Source organism: Oncorhynchus nerka, linkage group LG23, assembly GCF_034236695.1.
Source record: "Oncorhynchus nerka isolate Pitt River linkage group LG23, Oner_Uvic_2.0, whole genome shotgun sequence".
Classification (NCBI taxonomy): Eukaryota; Metazoa; Chordata; class Actinopteri; order Salmoniformes; family Salmonidae; genus Oncorhynchus; species Oncorhynchus nerka.
The window spans coordinates 15,387,780-15,409,688 of record NC_088418.1 but is presented as its reverse complement, the minus strand read 5'-3'; the positions used below and the strand labels follow the sequence as shown (position 1 = coordinate 15,409,688).

The 21,909-nt window shown below is 42.6% G+C and overlaps 1 protein-coding gene across 1 annotated transcript in view; it reads left to right on the top strand.

Annotated features, from left to right (window-relative positions):
- Positions 1-21,909, top strand: part of LOC115107183 (melanopsin-A-like) — a 44,255-nt gene that overhangs the window by 10,657 nt on the left and 11,689 nt on the right. Inside the window, exons 2-3 of the mRNA XM_065007897.1 lie at positions 18,962-19,098; positions 20,384-20,517. Coding sequence (XP_064863969.1) covers positions 18,962-19,098; positions 20,384-20,517 — 271 coding nt within the window. The remainder of the gene's footprint in view (positions 1-18,961; positions 19,099-20,383; positions 20,518-21,909) is intronic.

Below are 21,909 nucleotides of genomic sequence, written 5' to 3'. Positions count from 1 at the left end.
GAATGAAAATTGTGTGGATATTTCAAGAAAACATTGTCATTACACATAACCATACCACAAGGAAGCTACTCTACCTGCTTCATTCATGATGAGAAAACTAACGGGAACTAAGTTAGCTAGCCAAGTTGCTAGTTAGTTAGCTAGCTAGTTCTCTTATATTAACCAGTAATACAAAACATGCCTAACTGTTTGAAAACATTGGCTGTCACATTGAGGCTTGATAGAGTATAAAAAAGGCACTATTGTTATTTATTGGCTAGCTAGGCTACCAGTTCACTTTTATCCCCCTATGAAGCCTAGCTAGCTGGCTATCCCTACTGGCCAAATTAGCTAACGTTCTTGATTCTAGTTACTCAGATAAATAAAACATCTCAATTAGCTAATCACTTTAGCGTTAACTTCTTTGAGGTATTTTCAGAACAGCTTCACACTTCTTTGTTTCTCCAGTTGTCAGGTCGACCACACCATTTACATAGTTGGCAGTTGGAACTCCGCAGCAAAAATGTCATTATTGTTGCTAGGCTACCAGTTGCAGTGCTTTTAGCTTGTGGTTTGTGCAAGTCCTTTATCCAGAGGGAATACAAAAATTATAGTGTCTGAAAGAATGAAATGGAGTGAATATTTGCCAAATTATTGAGCATATCCCCAAAACTCAAATAACTTATTTAGCATATCAAAACAAATTGAATATGTCACATACGCCGAATACAACAGGTGTAGACCTTACAGTGAAATGCTCACTTACAAGCCCTTAACCAACAATGCAGTTTTAAGAAAAATAAGTGTTAAGTGAAACATAGATAAGTAAAAAAATTTAAAATAACAGTAACAAATGATTAAACAGCAGCAGTAAAATATCAATAGCGAGGCTAAATACAGGGGGTACCGGTACAGAGTCAATGTGGAGGCTAAATACAGGGGGTACCGGTACAGAGTCAATGTGGAGACTATATACAGGGGGTACCGGTACAGAGTCAATGTGGAGACTATATACAGGGGGTACCGGTACAGAGTCAATGTGGAGGCTAAATACAGGGGGTACCGGTACAGAGTCAATGTGGAGACTATATACAGGGGGTACCGGTACAGAGTCAATGTGGAGACTATATACAGGGGGTACCGGTACAGAGTCAATGTGGAGACTATATACAGGGGTACCGGTACAGAGTCAATGTGGAGACTATATACAGGGGGTACCGGTACAGAGTCAATGTGGAGACTATATACAGGGGGTACCGGTACAGAGTCAATGTGGAGACTATATACAGGGGGTACCGGTACAGAGTCAATGTGGAGACTATATACAGGGGGTACCGGTACAGAGTCAATGTGGAGACTATATACAGGGGGTACCGGTACAGAGTCTATGTGGAGGTTATATACAGGGGGTACCGGTACAGAGTCAATGTGGAGACTATATACAGGGGGTATCGGTACAGAGTCAATGTGGAGACTATATACAGGGGGTACCGGTACAGAGTCAATGTGGAGACTATATACAGGGGGTACCGGTACAGAGTCAATGTGGAGACTATATACAGGGGGTACCGGTACAGAGTCAATGTGGAGACTATATACAGGGGTACCGGTACAGAGTCAATGTGGAGGCTATATACAGGGGTACCGGTACAGAGTCAATGTGGAGACTATATACAGGGGTACCGGTACAGAGTCAATGTGGAGACTATATACAGGGGGTACCGGTACAGAGTCAATGTGGAGACTATATACAGGGGTACCGGTACAGAGTCAATGTGGAGGCTATATACAGGGGGTACCGGTACAGAGTCAATGTGGAGACTATATACAGGGGGTATCGGTACAGAGTCAATGTGGAGACTATATACAGGGGGTACCGGTACAGAGTCAATGTGGAGACTATATACAGGGGGTACCGGTACAGAGTCAATGTGGAGACTATATACAGGGGGTACCGGTACAGAGTCAATGTGGAGACTATATACAGGGGGTACCGGTACAGAGTCAATGTGGAGGCTATATACAGGGGGTACCGGTACAGAGTCAATGTGGAGACTATATACAGGGGGTATCGGTACAGAGTCAATGTGGAGACTATATACAGGGGGTACCGGTACAGAGTCAATGTGGAGACTATATACAGGGGGTACCGGTACAGAGTCAATGTGGAGACTATATACAGGGGTACCGGTACAGAGTCAATGTGGAGACTATATACAGGGGTACCGGTACAGAGTCAATGTGGAGACTATATACAGGGGTATCGGTACAGAGTCAATGTGGAGACTATATACAGGGGGTACCGGTACAGAGTCAATGTGGAGACTATATACAGGGGGTACCGGTACAGAGTCAATGTGGAGACTATATACAGGGGGTACCGGTACAGAGTCAATGTGGAGACTATATACAGGGGGTATCGGTACAGAGTCAATGTGGAGGCTATATACAGGGGGTACCGGTACAGAGTCAATGTGGAGACTATATACAGGGGGTACCGGTACAGAGTCAATGTGGAGACTATATACAGGGGGTATCGGTACAGAGTCAATGTGGAGGCTATATACAGGGGTACCGGTACAGAGTCAATGTGGAGGCTAAATACAGGGGGTACCGGTACAGAGTCAATGTGGAGACTATATACAGGGGGTATCGGTACAGAGTCAATGTGGAGGCTATATACAGGGGGTACCGGTACAGAGTCAATGTGGAGACTATATACAGGGGGTACCGGTACAGAGTCAATGTGGAGACTATATACAGGGGGTATCGGTACAGAGTCAATGTGGAGGCTATATACAGGGGGTACCGGTACAGAGTCAATGTGGAGGCTAAATACAGGGGGTACCGGTACAGAGTCAATGTGGAGACTATATACAGGGGGTATCGGTACAGAGTCAATGTGGAGGCTATATACAGGGGGTACCGGTACAGAGTCAATGTGGAGACTATATACAGGGGGTACCGGTACAGAGTCAATGTGGAGACTATATACAGGGGGTACCGGTACAGAGTCAATGTGGAGACTATATACAGGGGTACCGGTACAGAGTCAATGTGGAGACTATATACAGGGGGTACCGGTACAGAGTCAATGTGGAGACTATATACAGGGGGTACCGGTACAGAGTCAATGTGGAGACTATATACAGGGGGTACCGGTACAGAGTCAATGTGGAGACTATATACAGGGGTACCGGTACAGAGTCAATGTGGAGACTATATACAGGGGTACCGGTACAGAGTCAATGTGGAGACTATATACAGGGGTACCTGTACAGAGTCAATGTGGAGACTATATACAGGGGTACCGGTACAGAGTCAATGTGAAGACTATATACAGGGGGTACCGGTACAGAGTCAATGTGGAGACTATATACAGGGGTACCGGTACAGAGTCAATGTGGAGACTATATACAGGGGTACCGGTACAGAGTCAATGTGGAGACTATATACAGGTGGTACCGGTACAGAGTCAATGTGGAGACTATATACAGGGGGTACAGGTACAGAGTCAATGTGGAGACTATATACAGGGGGTACCGGTACAGAGTCAATGTGGAGACTATATACAGGTGGTACTGGTACAGAGTCAATGTGGAGACTATATACAGGGGGTACCGGTACAGAGTCAATGTGGAGACTATATACAGGTGGTACTGGTACAGAGTCAATGTGGAGACTATATACAGGGGGTACCGGTACAGAGTCAATGTGGAGACTATATACAGGTGGTACTGGTACAGAGTCAATGTGGAGACTATATACAGGGGTACCGGTACAGAGTCAATGTGGAGACTATATACAGTTGGTACTGGTACAGAGTCAATGTGGAGACTATATACAGGGGGTACCGGTACAGAGTCAATGTGGAGACTATATACAGGGGGTACCGGTACAGAGTCAATGTGGAGACTATATACAGGGGGTACCGGTACAGAGTCAATGTGGAGACTATATACAGGGGGTACCGGTACAGAGTCAATGTGGAGACTATATACAGGGGTACAGGTACAGAGTCAATGTGGAGACTATATACAGGGGTACCGGTACAGAGTCAATGTGGAGACTATATACAGGGGGTACCGGTACAGAGTCAATGTGGAGACTATATACAGGGGTACCGGTACAGAGTCAATGTGGAGACTATATACAGGGGGTACAGGTACAGAGTCAATGTGGAGACTATATACAGGGGTACCGGTACAGAGTCAATGTGGAGACTATATACAGGGGGTACCGGTACAGAGTCAATGTGGAGACTATATACAGGGGGTACAGGTACAGAGTCAATGTGGAGACTATATACAGGGGTACCGGTACAGAGTCAATGTGGAGACTATATACAGGGGGTACCGGTACAGAGTCAATGTGGAGACTATATACAGGGGTACCGGTACAGAGTCAATGTGGAGACTATATACAGGGGTACCAGTACAGAGTCAATGTGGAGACTATATACAGGGGGTACCGGTACAGAGTCAATGTGGAGACTATATACAGGGGTACAGGTACAGAGTCAATGTGGAGACTATATACAGGGGTACCGGTACAGAGTCAATGTGGAGACTATATACAGGGGTACAGGTACAGAGTCAATGTGGAGACTATATACAGGGGTACCGGTACAGAGTCAATGTGGAGACTATATACAGGGGTACAGGTACAGAGTCAATGTGGAGACTATATACAGGGGTACCGGTACAGAGTCAATGTGGAGACTATATACAGGGGGTACCGGTACAGAGTCAATGTGGAGACTATATACAGGGTGTACCGGTACAGAGTCAATGTGGAGACTATATACAGGGGGTACCAGTACAGAGTCAATGTGGAGACTATATACAGGGGGTACCGGTACAGAGTCAATGTGGAGACTATATACAGGGGGTACAGGTACAGAGTCAATGTGGAGACTATATACAGGGGTACCGGTACAGAGTCAATGTGGAGACTATATACAGGGGGTACAGGTACAGAGTCAATGTGGAGACTATATACAGGGGGTACCGGTACAGAGTCAATGTGGAGACTATATACAGGGGGTACAGGTACAGAGTCAATGTGGAGACTATATACAGGGGGTACCGGTACAGAGTCAATGTGGAGACTATATACAGGGGGTACCGGTACAGAGTCAATGTGGAGACTATATACAGGGGGTACAGGTACAGAGTCAATGTGGAGACTATATACAGGGTGTACCGGTACAGAGTCAATGTGGAGGCTATATACAGGGGGTACCGGTACAGAGTCAATGTGGAGACTATATACAGGTGGTACTGGTACAGAGTCAATGTGGAGACTATATACAGGGGGTACCGGTACAGAGTCAATGTGGAGACTATATACAGGTGGTACTGGTACAGAGTCAATGTGGAGACTATATACAGGGGTACCGGTACAGAGTCAATGTGGAGACTATATACAGGTGGTACTGGTACAGAGTCAATGTGGAGACTATATACAGGGGGTACCGGTACAGAGTCAATGTGGAGACTATATACAGGTGGTACTGGTACAGAGTCAATGTGGAGACTATATACAGGGGTACCGGTACAGAGTCAATGTGGAGACTATATACAGGGGTACCGGTACAGAGTCAATGTGGAGACTATATACAGGGGTACCGGTACAGAGTCAATGTGGAGACTATATACAGGGGGTACCGGTACAGAGTCAATGTGGAGACTATATACAGGGGTACAGGTACAGAGTCAATGTGGAGACTATATACAGGGGTACCGGTACAGAGTCAATGTGGAGACTATATACAGGGGTACCGGTACAGAGTCAATGTGGAGACTATATACAGGGGTACCGGTACAGAGTCAATGTGGAGACTATATACAGGGGGTACAGGTACAGAGTCAATGTGGAGACTATATACAGGGGGTACCGGTACAGAGTCAATGTGGAGACTATATACAGGGGTACCGGTACAGAGTCAATGTGGAGACTATATACAGGGGGTACAGGTACAGAGTCAATGTGGAGACTATATACAGGGGTACCGGTACAGAGTCAATGTGGAGACTATATACAGGGGTACCGGTACAGAGTCAATGTGGAGACTATATACAGGGGTACCGGTACAGAGTCAATGTGGAGACTATATACAGGGGTACCAGTACAGAGTCAATGTGGAGACTATATACAGGGGGTACCGGTACAGAGTCAATGTGGAGACTATATACAGGGGGTACAGGTACAGAGTCAATGTGGAGACTATATACAGGGGTACCGGTACAGAGTCAATGTGGAGACTATATACAGGGGTACAGGTACAGAGTCAATGTGGAGACTATATACAGGGGGTACCGGTACAGAGTCAATGTGGAGACTATATACAGGGGTACAGGTACAGAGTCAATGTGGAGACTATATACAGGGGTACCGGTACAGAGTCAATGTGGAGACTATATACAGGGGTACCGGTACAGAGTCAATGTGGAGACTATATACAGGGTGTACCGGTACAGAGTCAATGTGGAGACTATATACAGGGGTACCAGTACAGAGTCAATGTGGAGACTATATACAGGGGGTACCGGTACAGAGTCAATGTGGAGACTATATACAGGGGGTACAGGTACAGAGTCAATGTGGAGACTATATACAGGGGGTACCGGTACAGAGTCAATGTGGAGACTATATACAGGGGGTACAGGTACAGAGTCAATGTGGAGACTATATACAGGGGGTACCGGTACAGAGTCAATGTGGAGACTATATACAGGGGGTACAGGTACAGAGTCAATGTGGAGACTATATACAGGGGTACCGGTACAGAGTCAATGTGGAGACTATATACAGGGGTACCGGTACAGAGTCAATGTGGAGACTATATACAGGGGGTACAGGTACAGAGTCAATGTGGAGACTATATACAGGGTGTACCGGTACAGAGTCAATGTGGAGACTATATACAGGGGGTACCGGTACAGAGTCAATGTGGAGACTATATACAGGGGGTACAGGTACAGAGTCAATGTGGAGACTATATACAGGGGGTACAGGTACAGAGTCAATGTGGAGACTATATACAGGGGGTACCGGTACAGAGTCAATGTGGAGACTATATACAGGGGGTACAGGTACAGAGTCAATGTGGAGACTATATACAGGGTGTACCAGTACAGAGTCAATGTGGAGGCTATATACAGGGGGTACCGGTACAGAGTCAATGTGGAGACTATATACAGGGGGTACCGGTACAGAGTCAATGTGGAGACTATATACAGGGGGTACCGGTACAGAGTCAATGTGGAGACTATATACAGGGGGTACCAGTACAGAGTCAATGTGGAGACTATACACAGGGTACCGGTACAGAGTCAATGTGGAGACTATATACAGGGTACCGGTACAGAGTCAATGTGGAGACTATATACAGGGGGTACCGGTACAGAGTCAATGTGGAGACTATACACAGGGTACCGGTACAGAGTCAATGTGGAGACTATACACAGGGTACCGGTACAGAGTCAATGTGGAGACTATACACAGGGTACCGGTACAGCGTCAATGTGGAGACTATATACAGGGGGAACCGGTACAGAGTCAATGTGCGGGGGCACTGGTTATTCGAGGTAATTGAGGTAATATGTACATGCAGGTAGAGTTCAAGTGACTATGCATAGACAATAAACCGACAGTAGCAGCAGCGTAAAAGATGCATATCAAGATCCTATGTAGGTGTACTGTCAATATTTGTCAACATATAGAGAAAATAAGATGTCTACATAGGCCTACAGTATCTCAGGATATCTAATGAGTCAATATCCAGCTACACCAAGTATCATATCCAGAGGGAATCGAAAAATGATTTGTGCATATTTGTCCAATTATTGAGCATGTACTGAAAACTCTGAAATGCATCAGAAATCGTCCTTATTTTCAGCATATCCAAAAGCATATCAAGATCTGGAAATGGACCTCAGCCAAGAGAAGCATTTCTAGAATCCATATCGCTCAATATCTTGAATGTGCTGAGAAAACACAGATATGTGATGTATACAGCATGTCTCAGGATATCAAATGAGTTCATATCCAGCCATAGGAAATGTCCGTATGTGATATTCGGAGTAATCCCAATATCCTATATGTCTAAAAGACCCATCTTGATTCAGAATTTGTCAAGATATGGTGCATATCCATAAAAACTCATTGCACATGTTCTGTATCCTCTAGAATATAAAAAAACATGTAAAGTAAATATATCCCCTTATATGGACCCTTTTCGCCCAGTGGGTGTTACAACACATCATGTAAAGTTCCAAAACATTTCAGTCTCAATACTCCATCAATGCTTCTTAAGGTATAGGGGGCAGCATTTTCACTTTTGGATAAATAGCGGGCCCAATTTCAACTTCCTGCTACTCATGCCAAGAATATAAGATATGCATATTATTAGTTTATTTGGATAGAAAACACTCTGAAGTTTCTAAAACTGTTTGAATCATGTCTGTGAGTATAACAGAACTTATGTAGCAGGCAAAACCCCGAGGACTAACCGTTCAGATTTTTTTTTTTAGGTCTCTGTCTGTTCATTGAGGTCTCATTGGGAAACGATATGTCTTAGGAACTTGTTTTCAGTTCCTACCGCTTCCACTGGATGTCACCAGTCTTTGGAATTTGGTTGAGGTTATTCCTTTGTGCAATGAAGAAGTATGGCCATCTAGGAACTGCGTAACACTGTTGAGAGTTGCGCAAGACTTGAAATGTAGCTTGGTTTGTTGTCTTCCTGTATTGAACACAGATAGACCCGTCCTCAATTTGATCGATTATTAACGTTTAAAAATACCTAAAGTTGTATGACAAAAGTAGTTTGAAATGTTTTGGCAAAGTTTACAGGCAACTTTTGAAATATTTTGTAGTGACGTTGCGCAATTTGGAAGCTGTTTTTTTTCTGGATCAAATGGGCCAAATAAATTGACATTTTGGACGGAATTAATCAAACAAAAGGACCAATTGTGATGATTATGGGACATATTGGAGTGCCAACAAAAGAAGCTTGTCAAAGGAATGTTTTATATTTTATTTCTGCGTTTTGTGTAGCGCCTGCAGGGTTGAAATATGCTACCCTCTTTGTTTACTGTTGTGCTATCATCAGATAATAGCTTCTTATGCTTTCGCCGAAAAATCTGACATGTTGGCTGGATTCACAACGAGTGTAGCTTTAATTTAGTATCTTACATGTGTGATTTAATGAAAGTTAGATTTTTATATCAATTTTATTTGAATTTGCCGCGCTGCATTTTCCCTGGCTTTTGGCCAAGTGGTACGCAAGCGTCCCCTATACCATAAGAAGTTGGTTCCGTCTCCTTTGTGTTGGTGGCACCTCACTTACCAATAGCTTTGGTGTTAAAAAGTACTTCCAAAATATGTGTGTGTGCGTTTTATTACACACGCACACATACACGCATACAAACACACACACACACGGTTCACTGTGCGTTCTCCTCGTCCCTCGGGCTACATTCACTGGTGTGTGTGTGTGTGTGTGTGTGTGTGTGTGTGTGTGTGTGTGTGTGTGTGTTTGGCAACTTAACCTCAGGTTGATATTTGACATTCATCCAACAGACACAAACATTGGATTTTTGGAACAAAGAAATAAGCTGTACCCAAAGGAACATGACATTTACTTGTAAAAAACAAGGCTTTCAGTGACGCAAGAACCTTGACAGGTTAAGATTGGGTCATAACCCATGGGCGGTTAAGGTTAGGGTAGGTGTTAGGTAAAGGTTAAAGAGGTTGGAGATGCAACATTGTGACAGTAGAGATTCAGGTCCATCAATCATCATCCTCTCCCTCCTTCCTGCTCTACTTCCTGCTCTACCTCCTGCTCCTCTTGTTCCTCCCTTTGTCTAAGCCAATTAGCATTTTGGCAGCTCACACACTAACATTTACTACCTGCTGACAAGGAAAAACATTCACAGTGCACACAGATAGAGGCAATCTCACATACACAAGGTTGGGGAGTAACTGATTACATGTAATCTGATTACAAAAAAATGTAACTTCAGTCACTGAAATTACAAAAAATATTCTAATCAGATTACAGATACTTTTGAAAAACTAGATGATTTACATCTTGGATTACTTTCAAATTGAGAAAGGATGTTTGCAGGGGGACAACATTGACAGATTTCTGTTTTCTCAATGACATTCAAATCAGCAGTAAAAAAAAGGTGCAAGTTTAAGTTTGTTCCAGCACAAATTAGAGAGCACTATGATGACACACCAAATGATGACCACCACTCAGAGAGCACTATGATGATACACCAAATGATGACCACCACTCAGAGAGCACTATGATGATACACCAAATGATGACCACCACTCAGAGAGCACTATGATGATACACCAAATGATGACCACCACTCAGAGAGCACTATGATGACACACCAAATGATGACCACCACTCAGAGAGCACTATGATGACACACCAAATGATGACCACCACTCAGAGAGCACTATGATGACACACCAAATGATGACCACCACTCAGAGAGCACTATGATGACACACCAAATGATGACCACCACTCAGAGATCACTATGATGATACACCAAATGATGACCACCACTCAGAGAGCACTATGATGACACACCAAATGATGACCACCACTCAGAGAGCACTATGATGACACACCAAATGATGACCACCACTCAGAGAGCACTATGATGACACACCAAATGATGACCACCACTCAGAGAGCACTATGATGACACACCAAATGATGACCACCACTCAGACATCGCTATGATGACACACCAAATGATGACCACCACTCAGAGAGCACTATGATGACACACCCAAATGATGACCACCACTCAGACATCGCTATGATGACACACCAAATGATGACCACCACTCAGAGAGCACTATGATGACACACCAAATGATGACCACCACTCAGAGAGCACTATGATGATACACCAAATGATGACCACCACTCAGAGAGCACTATGATGATACACCAAATGATGACCACCACTCAGAGAGCACTATGATGACACACCAAATGATGACCACCACTCAGAGAGCACTATGATGACACACCAAATGATGACCACCACTCAGAGAGCACTATGATGACACACCAAATGATGACCACCACTCAGAGATCACTATGATGATACACCAAATGATGACCACCACTCAGAGAGCACTATGATGATACACCAAATGATGACCACCACTCAGAGAGCACTATGATGATACACCAAATGATGACCACCACTCAGAGAGCACTATGATGACACACCCAAATGATGACCACCACTCAGAGAGCACTATGATGACACACCAAATGATGACCACCACTCAGAGAGCACTATGATGATACACCAAATGATGACCACCACTCAGAGATCACTATGATGATACACCAAATGATGACCACCACTCAGAGAGCACTATGATGACACACCAAATGATGACCACCACTCAGAGAGCACTATGATGACACACCAAATGATGACCACCACTCAGAGAGCACTATGATGACACACCAAATGATGACCACCACTCAGAGATCACTATGATGATACACCAAATGATGACCACCACTCAGAGAGCACTATGATGACACACCAAATGATGACCACCACTCAGAGAGCACTATGATGACACACCAAATGATGACCACCACTCAGACATCGCTATGATGACACACCAAATGATGACCACCACTCAGAGAGCACTATGATGACACACCCAAATGATGACCACCACTCAGACATCGCTATGATGACACACCAAATGATGACCACCACTCAGAGAGCACTATGATGACACACCCAAATGATGACCACCACTCAGAGATCACTATGATGATACACCAAATGATGACCACCACTCAGAGAGCACTATGATGACACACCAAATGATGACCACCACTCAGAGAGCACTATGATGACACACCCAAATGATGACCACCACTCAGAGATCACTATGATGATACACCAAATGATGACCACCACTCAGAGAGCACTATGATGACACACCAAATGATGACCACCACTCAGAGAGCACTATGATGATACACCAAATGATGACCACCACTCAGAGAGCACTATGATGACACACCCAAATGATGACCACCACTCAGAGATCACTATGATGATACACCAAATGATGACCACCACTCAGAGAGCACTATGATGACACACCAAATGATGACCACCACTCAGAGAGCACTATGATGACACACCAAATGATGACCACCACTCAGAGAGCACTATGATGACACACCAAATGATGACCACCACTCAGACATCGCTATGATGACACACCAAATGATGACCACCACTCAGAGATCGCTATGATGACATACCAAATGCTTTGATGTATCCTTTTTGTCTTTTTCTAATTCCTCTTAAGGGGAAAGTAATAATCCAAAAGTAATCAGATTACATTACTGAGTTTGGGTAATCCAAAATTAATCAGATTACGTAACTGAGTTTGGGTAATCCAAAAGTAATCAGATTACGTTACTGAGTTTGGGTAATCCAAAAGTTACATTATTGATTACAACTAGTAACTGTAACAGATTACATTTATAAATTAACTTGCCATGCACAGACACACAGTCCCCGCCCCGTACTCTGTCTGGTGTATGAATTTATAGTGTTGTCAGATGTATATATTTTCTTGTTTTCTATCCTTCTGTGGACTTTGGGGGATTTCCGGTATCTATGACGATAGTAATACAAGCCCACACACACACACACACACACACACACACATGTTTGTTTTACTATCCTTTTGGGGACCAAACCATTTTTTTCCCCATTCAAAATTATATTTCCCCTAACCTTAAACCCAAATCCCTAACCCTAAACTCCTAAACCATATGTCCTCCAAAACACGACCCCGGGAAGCTTTATGACACACTGCTTTCTTAACCCAGAAGCACCAATGTGTCAGAGGAAACAACAGCTGGCGACCGAAGTCAGCGTGCATGCGCCTGGCCGCCACAAGGAGTCGCTAGAGCGCGATGGGACAAGGACATCCCAGCCGGCCAAACCCTTCCCTAACCCAGACGACGCTGGGAGAGTTGTGCACCGTCAAGGCCAGCTGCCGGGATGTCACCAATTGCCCAAATGTTCCTTGTTTTACTATCCTTCAGCTAAACACACACACACGTTTGTTTTACTATCCTTGCGGGGACCAAAACAATTATTCCCATTAAAAATGATATTTTCCCTAACCCTAACCTTGACCCCTAACCCTAAAACTAAACCTAACCCTAGACTCCTAAACCTAATCACTAACCCTAACCTTATGTCTAATTGTAACACACACACACACACACACACACACACAGAGAGAGAGAGAGCGAGAGAAGCGTAACTAGAGTGTGTTTAGAGTTTCTACTGTGGGTTTAAAGGAGCATTCTACAGTTGCTACGTCACATTTTGGGCTGTTAAATTTAATGAATTATTGACATTGATTCTTGAAGAATACAACGTATAAATGCCTCATGAGCTTAGTTCAACTGTCAAACCCGAAATATAATCTTTTTTTGATGCCAATGTTTCCAAACAAAGTCAACGTAAACCAACACTATAGCCTCAAAACACAGTTAAAACCATAGTTTTGATCTCATGGATGGTCAGTCCCTGCATCCATAGGTATGAAATTGAGAGGGTTATTTTACTCAAACACCGACCCTGTTTACCAAAAGAAATGGCTTTTTTATTGTTTGAACTGAAGTACACAGATCTGGGGCAGTTGACGATATACACGTGCATGTGCACACATACTGTAGACACGCACAAACACACACACAGAGGGATTATAGAGAGGAAGTGGGTGAGTTCCGGCTGAACTCCTACATATTACAGAAAGCAGGGATTGTGTTGTCGACGGAATGGGAAAGAGGGCCAACAATAGTTGTCCTTGTCCCAACAGCCCCTTAGCTCTTCCTCAGACAAACACGGAGATATTGGAAATTGATTTCGGCACAATCACAGCTGACCGACTCATTCACAGGCACCCTGCCTACTCTAGCACAGAAGAATGTGTATATGTGTTTACGTCTGCACTGTGTGTGTGTGTGTGTGTGTGTGTGTGTGTGTGTGTGTTGTGTGTGTGTGTGTGTGTGTGTGTGTGTGTGTGTGTGTGTGTGTGTGTGTTCATGGAGAGAGAGGGCGTCGACCCTAGTTCTTAGTAGAGATTAGAACAGGTCAGAAGTGATTATGTTTTGGAAAAATTCCAATCTTGTTTTCGTACCCACCAAAGCAAAGAGACTGTACTTTCAGATTAACACTGATGCTACAAAGCTCTCTGTCTTCTACTCATTGGCTTAAATGCAGCCTTGCATACTATAGAATACACACAAAAGAGGGTTGCTCAGGGGTTCTTTGGAAAGGGCGATGGTTCTATGTGGAACCATACTGACTCAAATAACCTTTTGGGTTCTTTGGTCTTTTAGTGATAATACAAAATGTGGGGGATTATAATAAATTATAATAAAATGTGTTTCTTTATCATTTTTGGGGTCATAGTTTGTTCACAGCTCTTTTTGTGAAACCGTGAGTGAGTGTGTCATTCCATTTGATCTAATCTGTTGTGTTACATTGTTACATGTCGTATATGACTATAGCCAGTGATGATGTCTTGTGAAAGACTCATGTATGGCCTTGAGAACGGTTGACAAAATCAGTCTTAATTCTCTCGTCAGGATCAAAAGGCTTTACAAAGAACCTTTCAGATTGAAAAAGGTTCTTTATAGAACCATTCTCCATAAATGTTCTATAAAGAACCATAAAAAAGGGTTCTATATAGCCCCAAAAAGGGTTGTAACCATAGGGGAACCCTTTTCTTGGTGGTATTTACAGTATAGCCTTTTTAATGGTTCTTTATAGAACCTTAGGAAAGGGTTCTTTATAACATCATACAGGTTCCTTATGAGCATGGTTCTTTATAGAATCTTCAAAAAAGGATTATATATCACATTAAAAAGGGTTCCTCTATGGTTACAAGCCAGAGAACCCCTATCTGGTACTATTTACAACCATCATATTTTTTGTGTAGATCATGGTATCCTCCTGGACTGACTACAGAATTGGGTTGGCCTCTCAGGCTTAGTACTGAGCTGGTTTTAGATATGTCTGACTGACAGACATGATTTTGTTGCCCTGGGAGAACATGCCTCAGGAAAACTCGAGATCTCATGTGGCGTACCTCAAGGATTGATTTTGGGCCCTATACTGTTTAGTTTTGACATGTTATCCCTTGGCAGCATTATTAGGTGCGCCAATGATACACAGCTGTATTCCTCTGTGTCCTCAGATGGCGAAAGCCCAATTAACACCCTGGTGGAATGTATCTCTGACATAAATATATGGATGGCACAAAACTTCCCTACAGCTGAACAAAAAACAAAACGGAGGCTCTGGTTATTGTTGCTAAGAGCCAATTCAGAGACATTGACAGGACTTTTACAATCCCCTGGCACTAGATACAACCAACCAGGCTAAGTTGTGATTTTAGACTCTGACCTACATTTTGAGGCCCAATGTGCCCACATCTGTAATGCAATAAAATCAGCTTTTTATCACTTAAGAAATATTGCCAAAGTGTTTCTGTTTCTCTGCTGGACCAACACTGAGAGACCAATGCATGCCTTTATCACTAGCATTATTGCAATGCTGTCCGGTCATCCAAAAACAACATTAACCAACTCCAATTAATTCAGAATTCAGCAGCAGGTGTACTTACAAACACCAGAAGGAGATCACACCTAGCAGGTATTTTAAAGTCTCTGCATTGGTTGACTGCTAGTTTTAGAATTGATTTTAAAATTGCTATATTGATTTTTTTTTAAGCACTATGTGGCATTGCACCCAATGGTATATCTGCTTTTAAGATATACGCCCAGTCGATCCCTCAGATCCTCTGGGTTAGGTCTTTTAGTCGTTCCAAAGGTCAGAAGAAGAATGTTTGGTGAGGCTGCCTTCAGCCACTATAGTTCTGGCCTCTGGAACGGCCTACCTGAAGGGTCTGAGTGCTTCAGAAACTGTCGACATGTTCAAGAATAAACAAAATGAATGAATTCAACACACCTTTTTAGCCGTGCTTTTACTTAGCTTTTAGTCATACTATCTCTTTTATTTATACTGTATCTTACTTATTTGTATTTATTTTTAATGCGTTAGTCTCTCAGTGTTGTTTTATTATTGTTTTACAATTTTAATTTGTCTAATTTAGGAAATATTTTGTGTTTTTATATTTTGCGCCTTTAGTTATTTTATTTATTTAAGCTCTTTGAAATGCATCCTCGGTAAGAAATGTGCTCTATAAATCAAGTTTGATTTGATATGTTTCATGACCTTTGACTCCTCAGACTGTGGAGGAGTGGAGGAGTAGTTCAGTTCATGTCGGAATACAATTGTATCTGAAGATAATAGAACCCTCAAACGTCCACTGTGTTCTATTGGTTAGACAATGGAAGTAATATAAACAATTATACAACGGGTGGGTCTAATCGTGGACGCTGATTGGTTAAAACTGCATTTCAGCCAGTGTCTATTCCACAAGTTACCATCGGCTAAAGCGATGACGTTGAAAGGCTTATTTACTCTGTTCCATCTGACTGTGCAATCCACTGTCTCGTCAGCCCATCCAGGCAATTTATAAACTTGATCTCCACTGTAAAAATATTTAGACATTATCTCCCATTTCTTTTAGACTAGCAATTGGCTTTCAACAGCAGAGATTTGTATAAACCCTGCTGTCTGTCTCTCTGACATTTGCAACATTGTTTCAACATTGAAATTCGATCACCAGCTGTTCCGTAGTAATGAACGTAGGCAGGCAGCTTTTCTCAGCCAGTCGAAATCATGAATCAGCGTCATTTTATGGGTATAAACAAAGAAATGTCAATAGAAAACTGGTAAATCAAAACAAAATGCAGCTAGTTTGCAGCTTCAGTTTGGAATGATTGTGTTAGCTGTGTGGTTGGCTAGCTCCTCTGAACAACAGTGTTTTGAAGAGAGAGCACATTTTCTATGCCAGGTGAAATCACGCATCATTCGCTCATTCTTATGAATGTATCCAAAATAAATGTCACTAGAAAACAGCTTAGAAATGCAAATGGAGCACTGTTTGACGTGACTGTAAGTTAGCCGTAGTTGGCCAAGAACAAGAACATTGCCAGTCAGTATGGCAATAGAACATGTAGAACAAATGTCTGGCCCATAGACAAAAATCCTTAAAGACTGGGTCACACCTCTGGCTACCGAACCAACAGAACAAACGACCAGCCGGATTGGGTAGCAACACTAGATTTGTGTCAGGACATTATCTCTTGGAAGGAGGAAATAGTATGAATAAATTCATCAAAATAATGTTTTTAATTAAAATATGGCAATAATTATTTGGTGCATAAAAGTGGTAATGTTTTTGAAGGTGGTGTTTGGAGTATATATTGGCACGGTTTTCCAGTATACACCAATATATCCTCCAAACACCGGCTTCTCAGGTATTATTCATTCACTGAGTTAGTCAAGAGTCTTTCGAGGGAGAGAAAGACATAATGACAGTTTTTGTTAAAAACGCTTTATAGATATGCCATTATTTGATCATTTAATATTTCACAGCTTTATAGTCATGTCATGATTTGATCATTTGATAATTCTCAGAAGTAGTGTGCACATATTCAACAATTTCCTGGAATCCCAGTTGCTGGGTATAAATATGTAATATAAAAGGAATATCAATTCTTAGAAATACATTAACATGGTTGTATACGCCCTGGGCTAGTCTCCTTCAACAGACTCATGGTGCAGTGAGAGAGACTAGGTTTCAACTGCCTATACCTCGTTTACTATCAGTCTGACGAAGACCTACAGGGTGAAACGTTCAATTAACTTCAAGTAACTATATAGGAACATGCAACATATATTACAGTAACTATATAGGAACATTATGCATATAGTACAGTAACTATATGGGAACCTAATGCATATATTACAGTAACTATATAGGAACCTAATGCATATATTACAGTAACTATATAGGAACATTCAACATATATTACAGTAACTATATAGGAACATGCAACATATATTACAGTAACTATATAGGAACATTCAACATATATTACAGTAACTATATAGGAACATGCAACATATATTACAGTAACTATATAGGAACATGCAACATATATTACAGTAACTATATAGGAACATTCAACATATATTACAGTAACTATATAGGAACATGCAACATATATTACAGTAACTATATAGGAACATTCAACATATATTACAGTAACTATATAGGAACATTCAGCATATATTACAGTAACTATATAGGAACATTATGCATATAGTACAGTAACTATATAGGAACATTCAACATATAGTACAATAACTATATAGGAACATTCAACATATATTACAGTAACTATATACGAACATTCAGCATATATTACAGTAACTATATAGGAACATTCAACATATAGTACAGAAACTATATAGGAACATTCAGCATATATTACAGTAACTATATAGGAACATTCAGCATATATTACAGTAACTATATAGGAACATTCAACATATAGTACAGTAACTATATAGGAACATTCTGCATATATTACAGTAACTACTGTATATAGGAACATTCAACATATATTACAGTAACTACTGTATATAGGAACATTCAACATATAGTAAAGACTGGGGCTACTTTTATTGGTTTCATAATTACAATCACCTGTATCTCTCTCTCTCTCTCTCTCGCTCTCTCTCTCTCACACACACTCTCTCTCTCTCTCTCTCTCTCTCTCTCTCTCTCTCTCTCTCTCTCTCTCTCTCTCTCTCTCTCTCTCTCTCTCTCTCTCTCTCTCTCTCTCTCTCTCTCTCTCTCTCTCTCTCTCTCTCTCTCTCTCTCCTCTCTCTCTCTCTCTCTCTCTCTCTCCTCTCTCTCTCTCTCTCTCTCTCTCTCTCTCTCTCTCTCTCTCTAGGTTGCCATGACAGTGCGATGGCCCTTCCCAACGGTGGATGTCCCAGACCACCACCACTACACCCTCGGGTCCGTCATCCTCGCCGTCGGCATCACAGGCATGGTGGGAAACTTCCTCGTCATGTATGCCTTCTGCAGGTATGAGATCAATCAATCGCTAAATCAACCAACCAATCAATCAATATGGGTGTTATGTCCCTTTTTGCCGATATTACCCTTCCTTGGGTTGTTATATAAAACAGGTACCTGCCTTCATATGAATGTTTTCATGCTTCTTTAAAGCCCTATATTGTTTGATTGAATCTGTTGTGTGTTCATACACATGAGTGTTCAGGCTACAACAGCAGTAACAGCAGGGCCATAGCTGCTATTGCTAATGTAGTCCTTCCTTCGCTATTAATGACATTCAATTGAAGGGGCTTTATTGGCATGGGATTCAACGTTGCCAAAGCAAGTGAAATGGATCATAAACAAAAGTCAAATAAACAATAAAAAGTGTTCCAAAAGAATAAAGACATGTCAAATGTCACATTATGTCTATAAATAGTGTTGTAACGATGTGCAAATAGTTCAAGTACAAAAGGGACAATAAATAAACATAAATATGGGTTGTATTTACAATGGTGTTTGTTCTTCACTGGTTGCCCTTTTCTTGTGGCAACAGGTCACACATCTTGCTGCTGTGATGTCACACTGTGGTATTTCACCCAGTAGATATGGGAGTTTATCAAAATTGGATTTGTTTTCGAATTCTTGTGTAATCTGAGGGAAATACGTGTCCCTAATATGGTCATACATTTGGCAGGAGGTTAGGAAGTGCAGCTCAGTTTCCACCTCATTTTGTGGGCAGTGTGAACATAGCCTGTCTTCTCTCTCACGGACCATTCTCCCCCTTCTTCTCTCCTCTTCCACTCTCTCCATCTCCCTCTATCTCTCCGACTCTTCTACTCTACCCTCTGCTCCCTCACCCCTCCCTCTCCCCCCGCCCCTCCCTCCCTTTCTATCTCTCTCTCTTCCGCCCCTCCCTCCCTCTCTCTACCCCACCACTGCCCCCTCTCTCTCCCCCACCCCCTCTCTCCCCCTCACCTCTCTCTCTCTCTCCTTCTCTCTCCCCTCTCTCTCTCTTTCCCTCCCTCCCTCTCACTATCTCTCTCATTCTCTCTTTCTCTCTCTCCCTCTCTCTCTCCTCCCTCTATCCCCCCTCCCCCCCATCCCTCCCTCCCTCCCTCCCTCCCTCCCTATCTCTCTCTCTTTCCCTCTCTCCCCCACCCACCCATCCCTCCCTCTCTCTCTCTCCCCTCTCTCTCTCTCTCTCTCTCTCCCTCCCTCCCTCCCTCCCTCCCTCCCTCCCTCCCTCTCTCTCTCTCTCCCCCCCTTCCCTCCCTATCTCTCTCTCTCCTCTCTCCCTCTCTCCCCCCTCCAGGAGTCGGAGTTTACGTACTCCAGCCAACATGTTCATTATTAACCTGGCGTTGACAGACTTCCTCATGTGTGTGACTCAGACCCCCATATTCTTCATCAACAGCATGCACAACAGGTGGATCTTTGGAGAGAAAGGTAAACCATAGAAATGGGATTATGGGAGAGAAGGGCAAATTACTTAATAGAGGTTTAATGACAACTAATAAAGTCCATCCACTCCTGCAGCTTTGGCTGTTAATTTGTCTCTCTCTCTCTCTCTCTCTCTCTCTCTCTCTGAATGACATTGTATTGATGGTATATAATTGGCCTCTCCACTCATCCTCAGCTGAATCGATCTGTGGTCCTTTGATGAACTCCATGCTGAAAGCCTCTTAAAGCACATTTTAGAGGAGAACACACACACACACACACATTTTTTTCCGCTCCAGTGCGCGCCAACGGGGTTAAGCAAGCTTGAAATAATTTGGTCATGGGTTGTGCACGATTCATTGGGGTTTATTATTTTTTATTTATTTTGATGTTGTGCTTTGTAAATGTAATAATACACATTTTGAACCTTAGGTATGTTGCCTTGGTGGAGTCATTTCCTGTTTCAATTTGATTTAATGCATGGGAAAGCATATCCTTATACAATAACATAAACCTATAATCATTCTATCTGAAGTTAATACCCTAGTTGTCATCACCTTATTGGAGATGTCCCTCTCACCTAACATCCCATGATGTTGAGATACTCTACTTAAGTTAATATCGTGAGAGTCAAATTCGAGCCTGGTGAGAGGGTTACACACACACACACACACACACACACACACACACACACACACACACACACACACACACACACACACATACACACTGTGTTTAGCATGAAGCTTATAAAAGGAGCACACACACAACAACTTCAGTGTTTCTGAACAGTATATTCAATTTGTTCATTTGTGTCACCTTTCTGTGAGTGTTTCATCTATGAGACTCACATAGTCAGGTGTTCAGTCATCAGGCCAGCTCTGTAGGGATCTCCATTGACAGGATTAGAATCTAATCGTTAGGAAGGAGAGGAGAGACAAACAACTCTCACCTCTGTGAGTCGGCGTGACTTACACCATCTCACTCAGCAATGACAAAGGGCAGGTCACCTTGTAAAACACAGCGAAGGACAGGCGAGGAACTGATGATCAATACCTACAGTAGAGATTCCATCACCATTCAATAGGCACTGATCTAGGATCAGATTACCCTCCCCACATCCTAACTGTCCGACTACAGTAGTATAGAGATTACCTTAATATATAGCTTTGTTTGTTTTAGGGGGAAAAGGTTTAAGTGACCACAGATCATTTACATCTAAATGCATCATACTCTCTAATCCTTGATGTTAACTTTTGATCCCTCTGTCTCTCTCTCTGTCTGTCTGTCTGTCTATACCCCACCTCTCTCTCTCTGTCTGTCTGTCTATACCCCACCTCTCTCTCTCTGTCTGTCTGTCTATACCCCACCTCTCTCTCTCTTAACCTATTTCTCTCT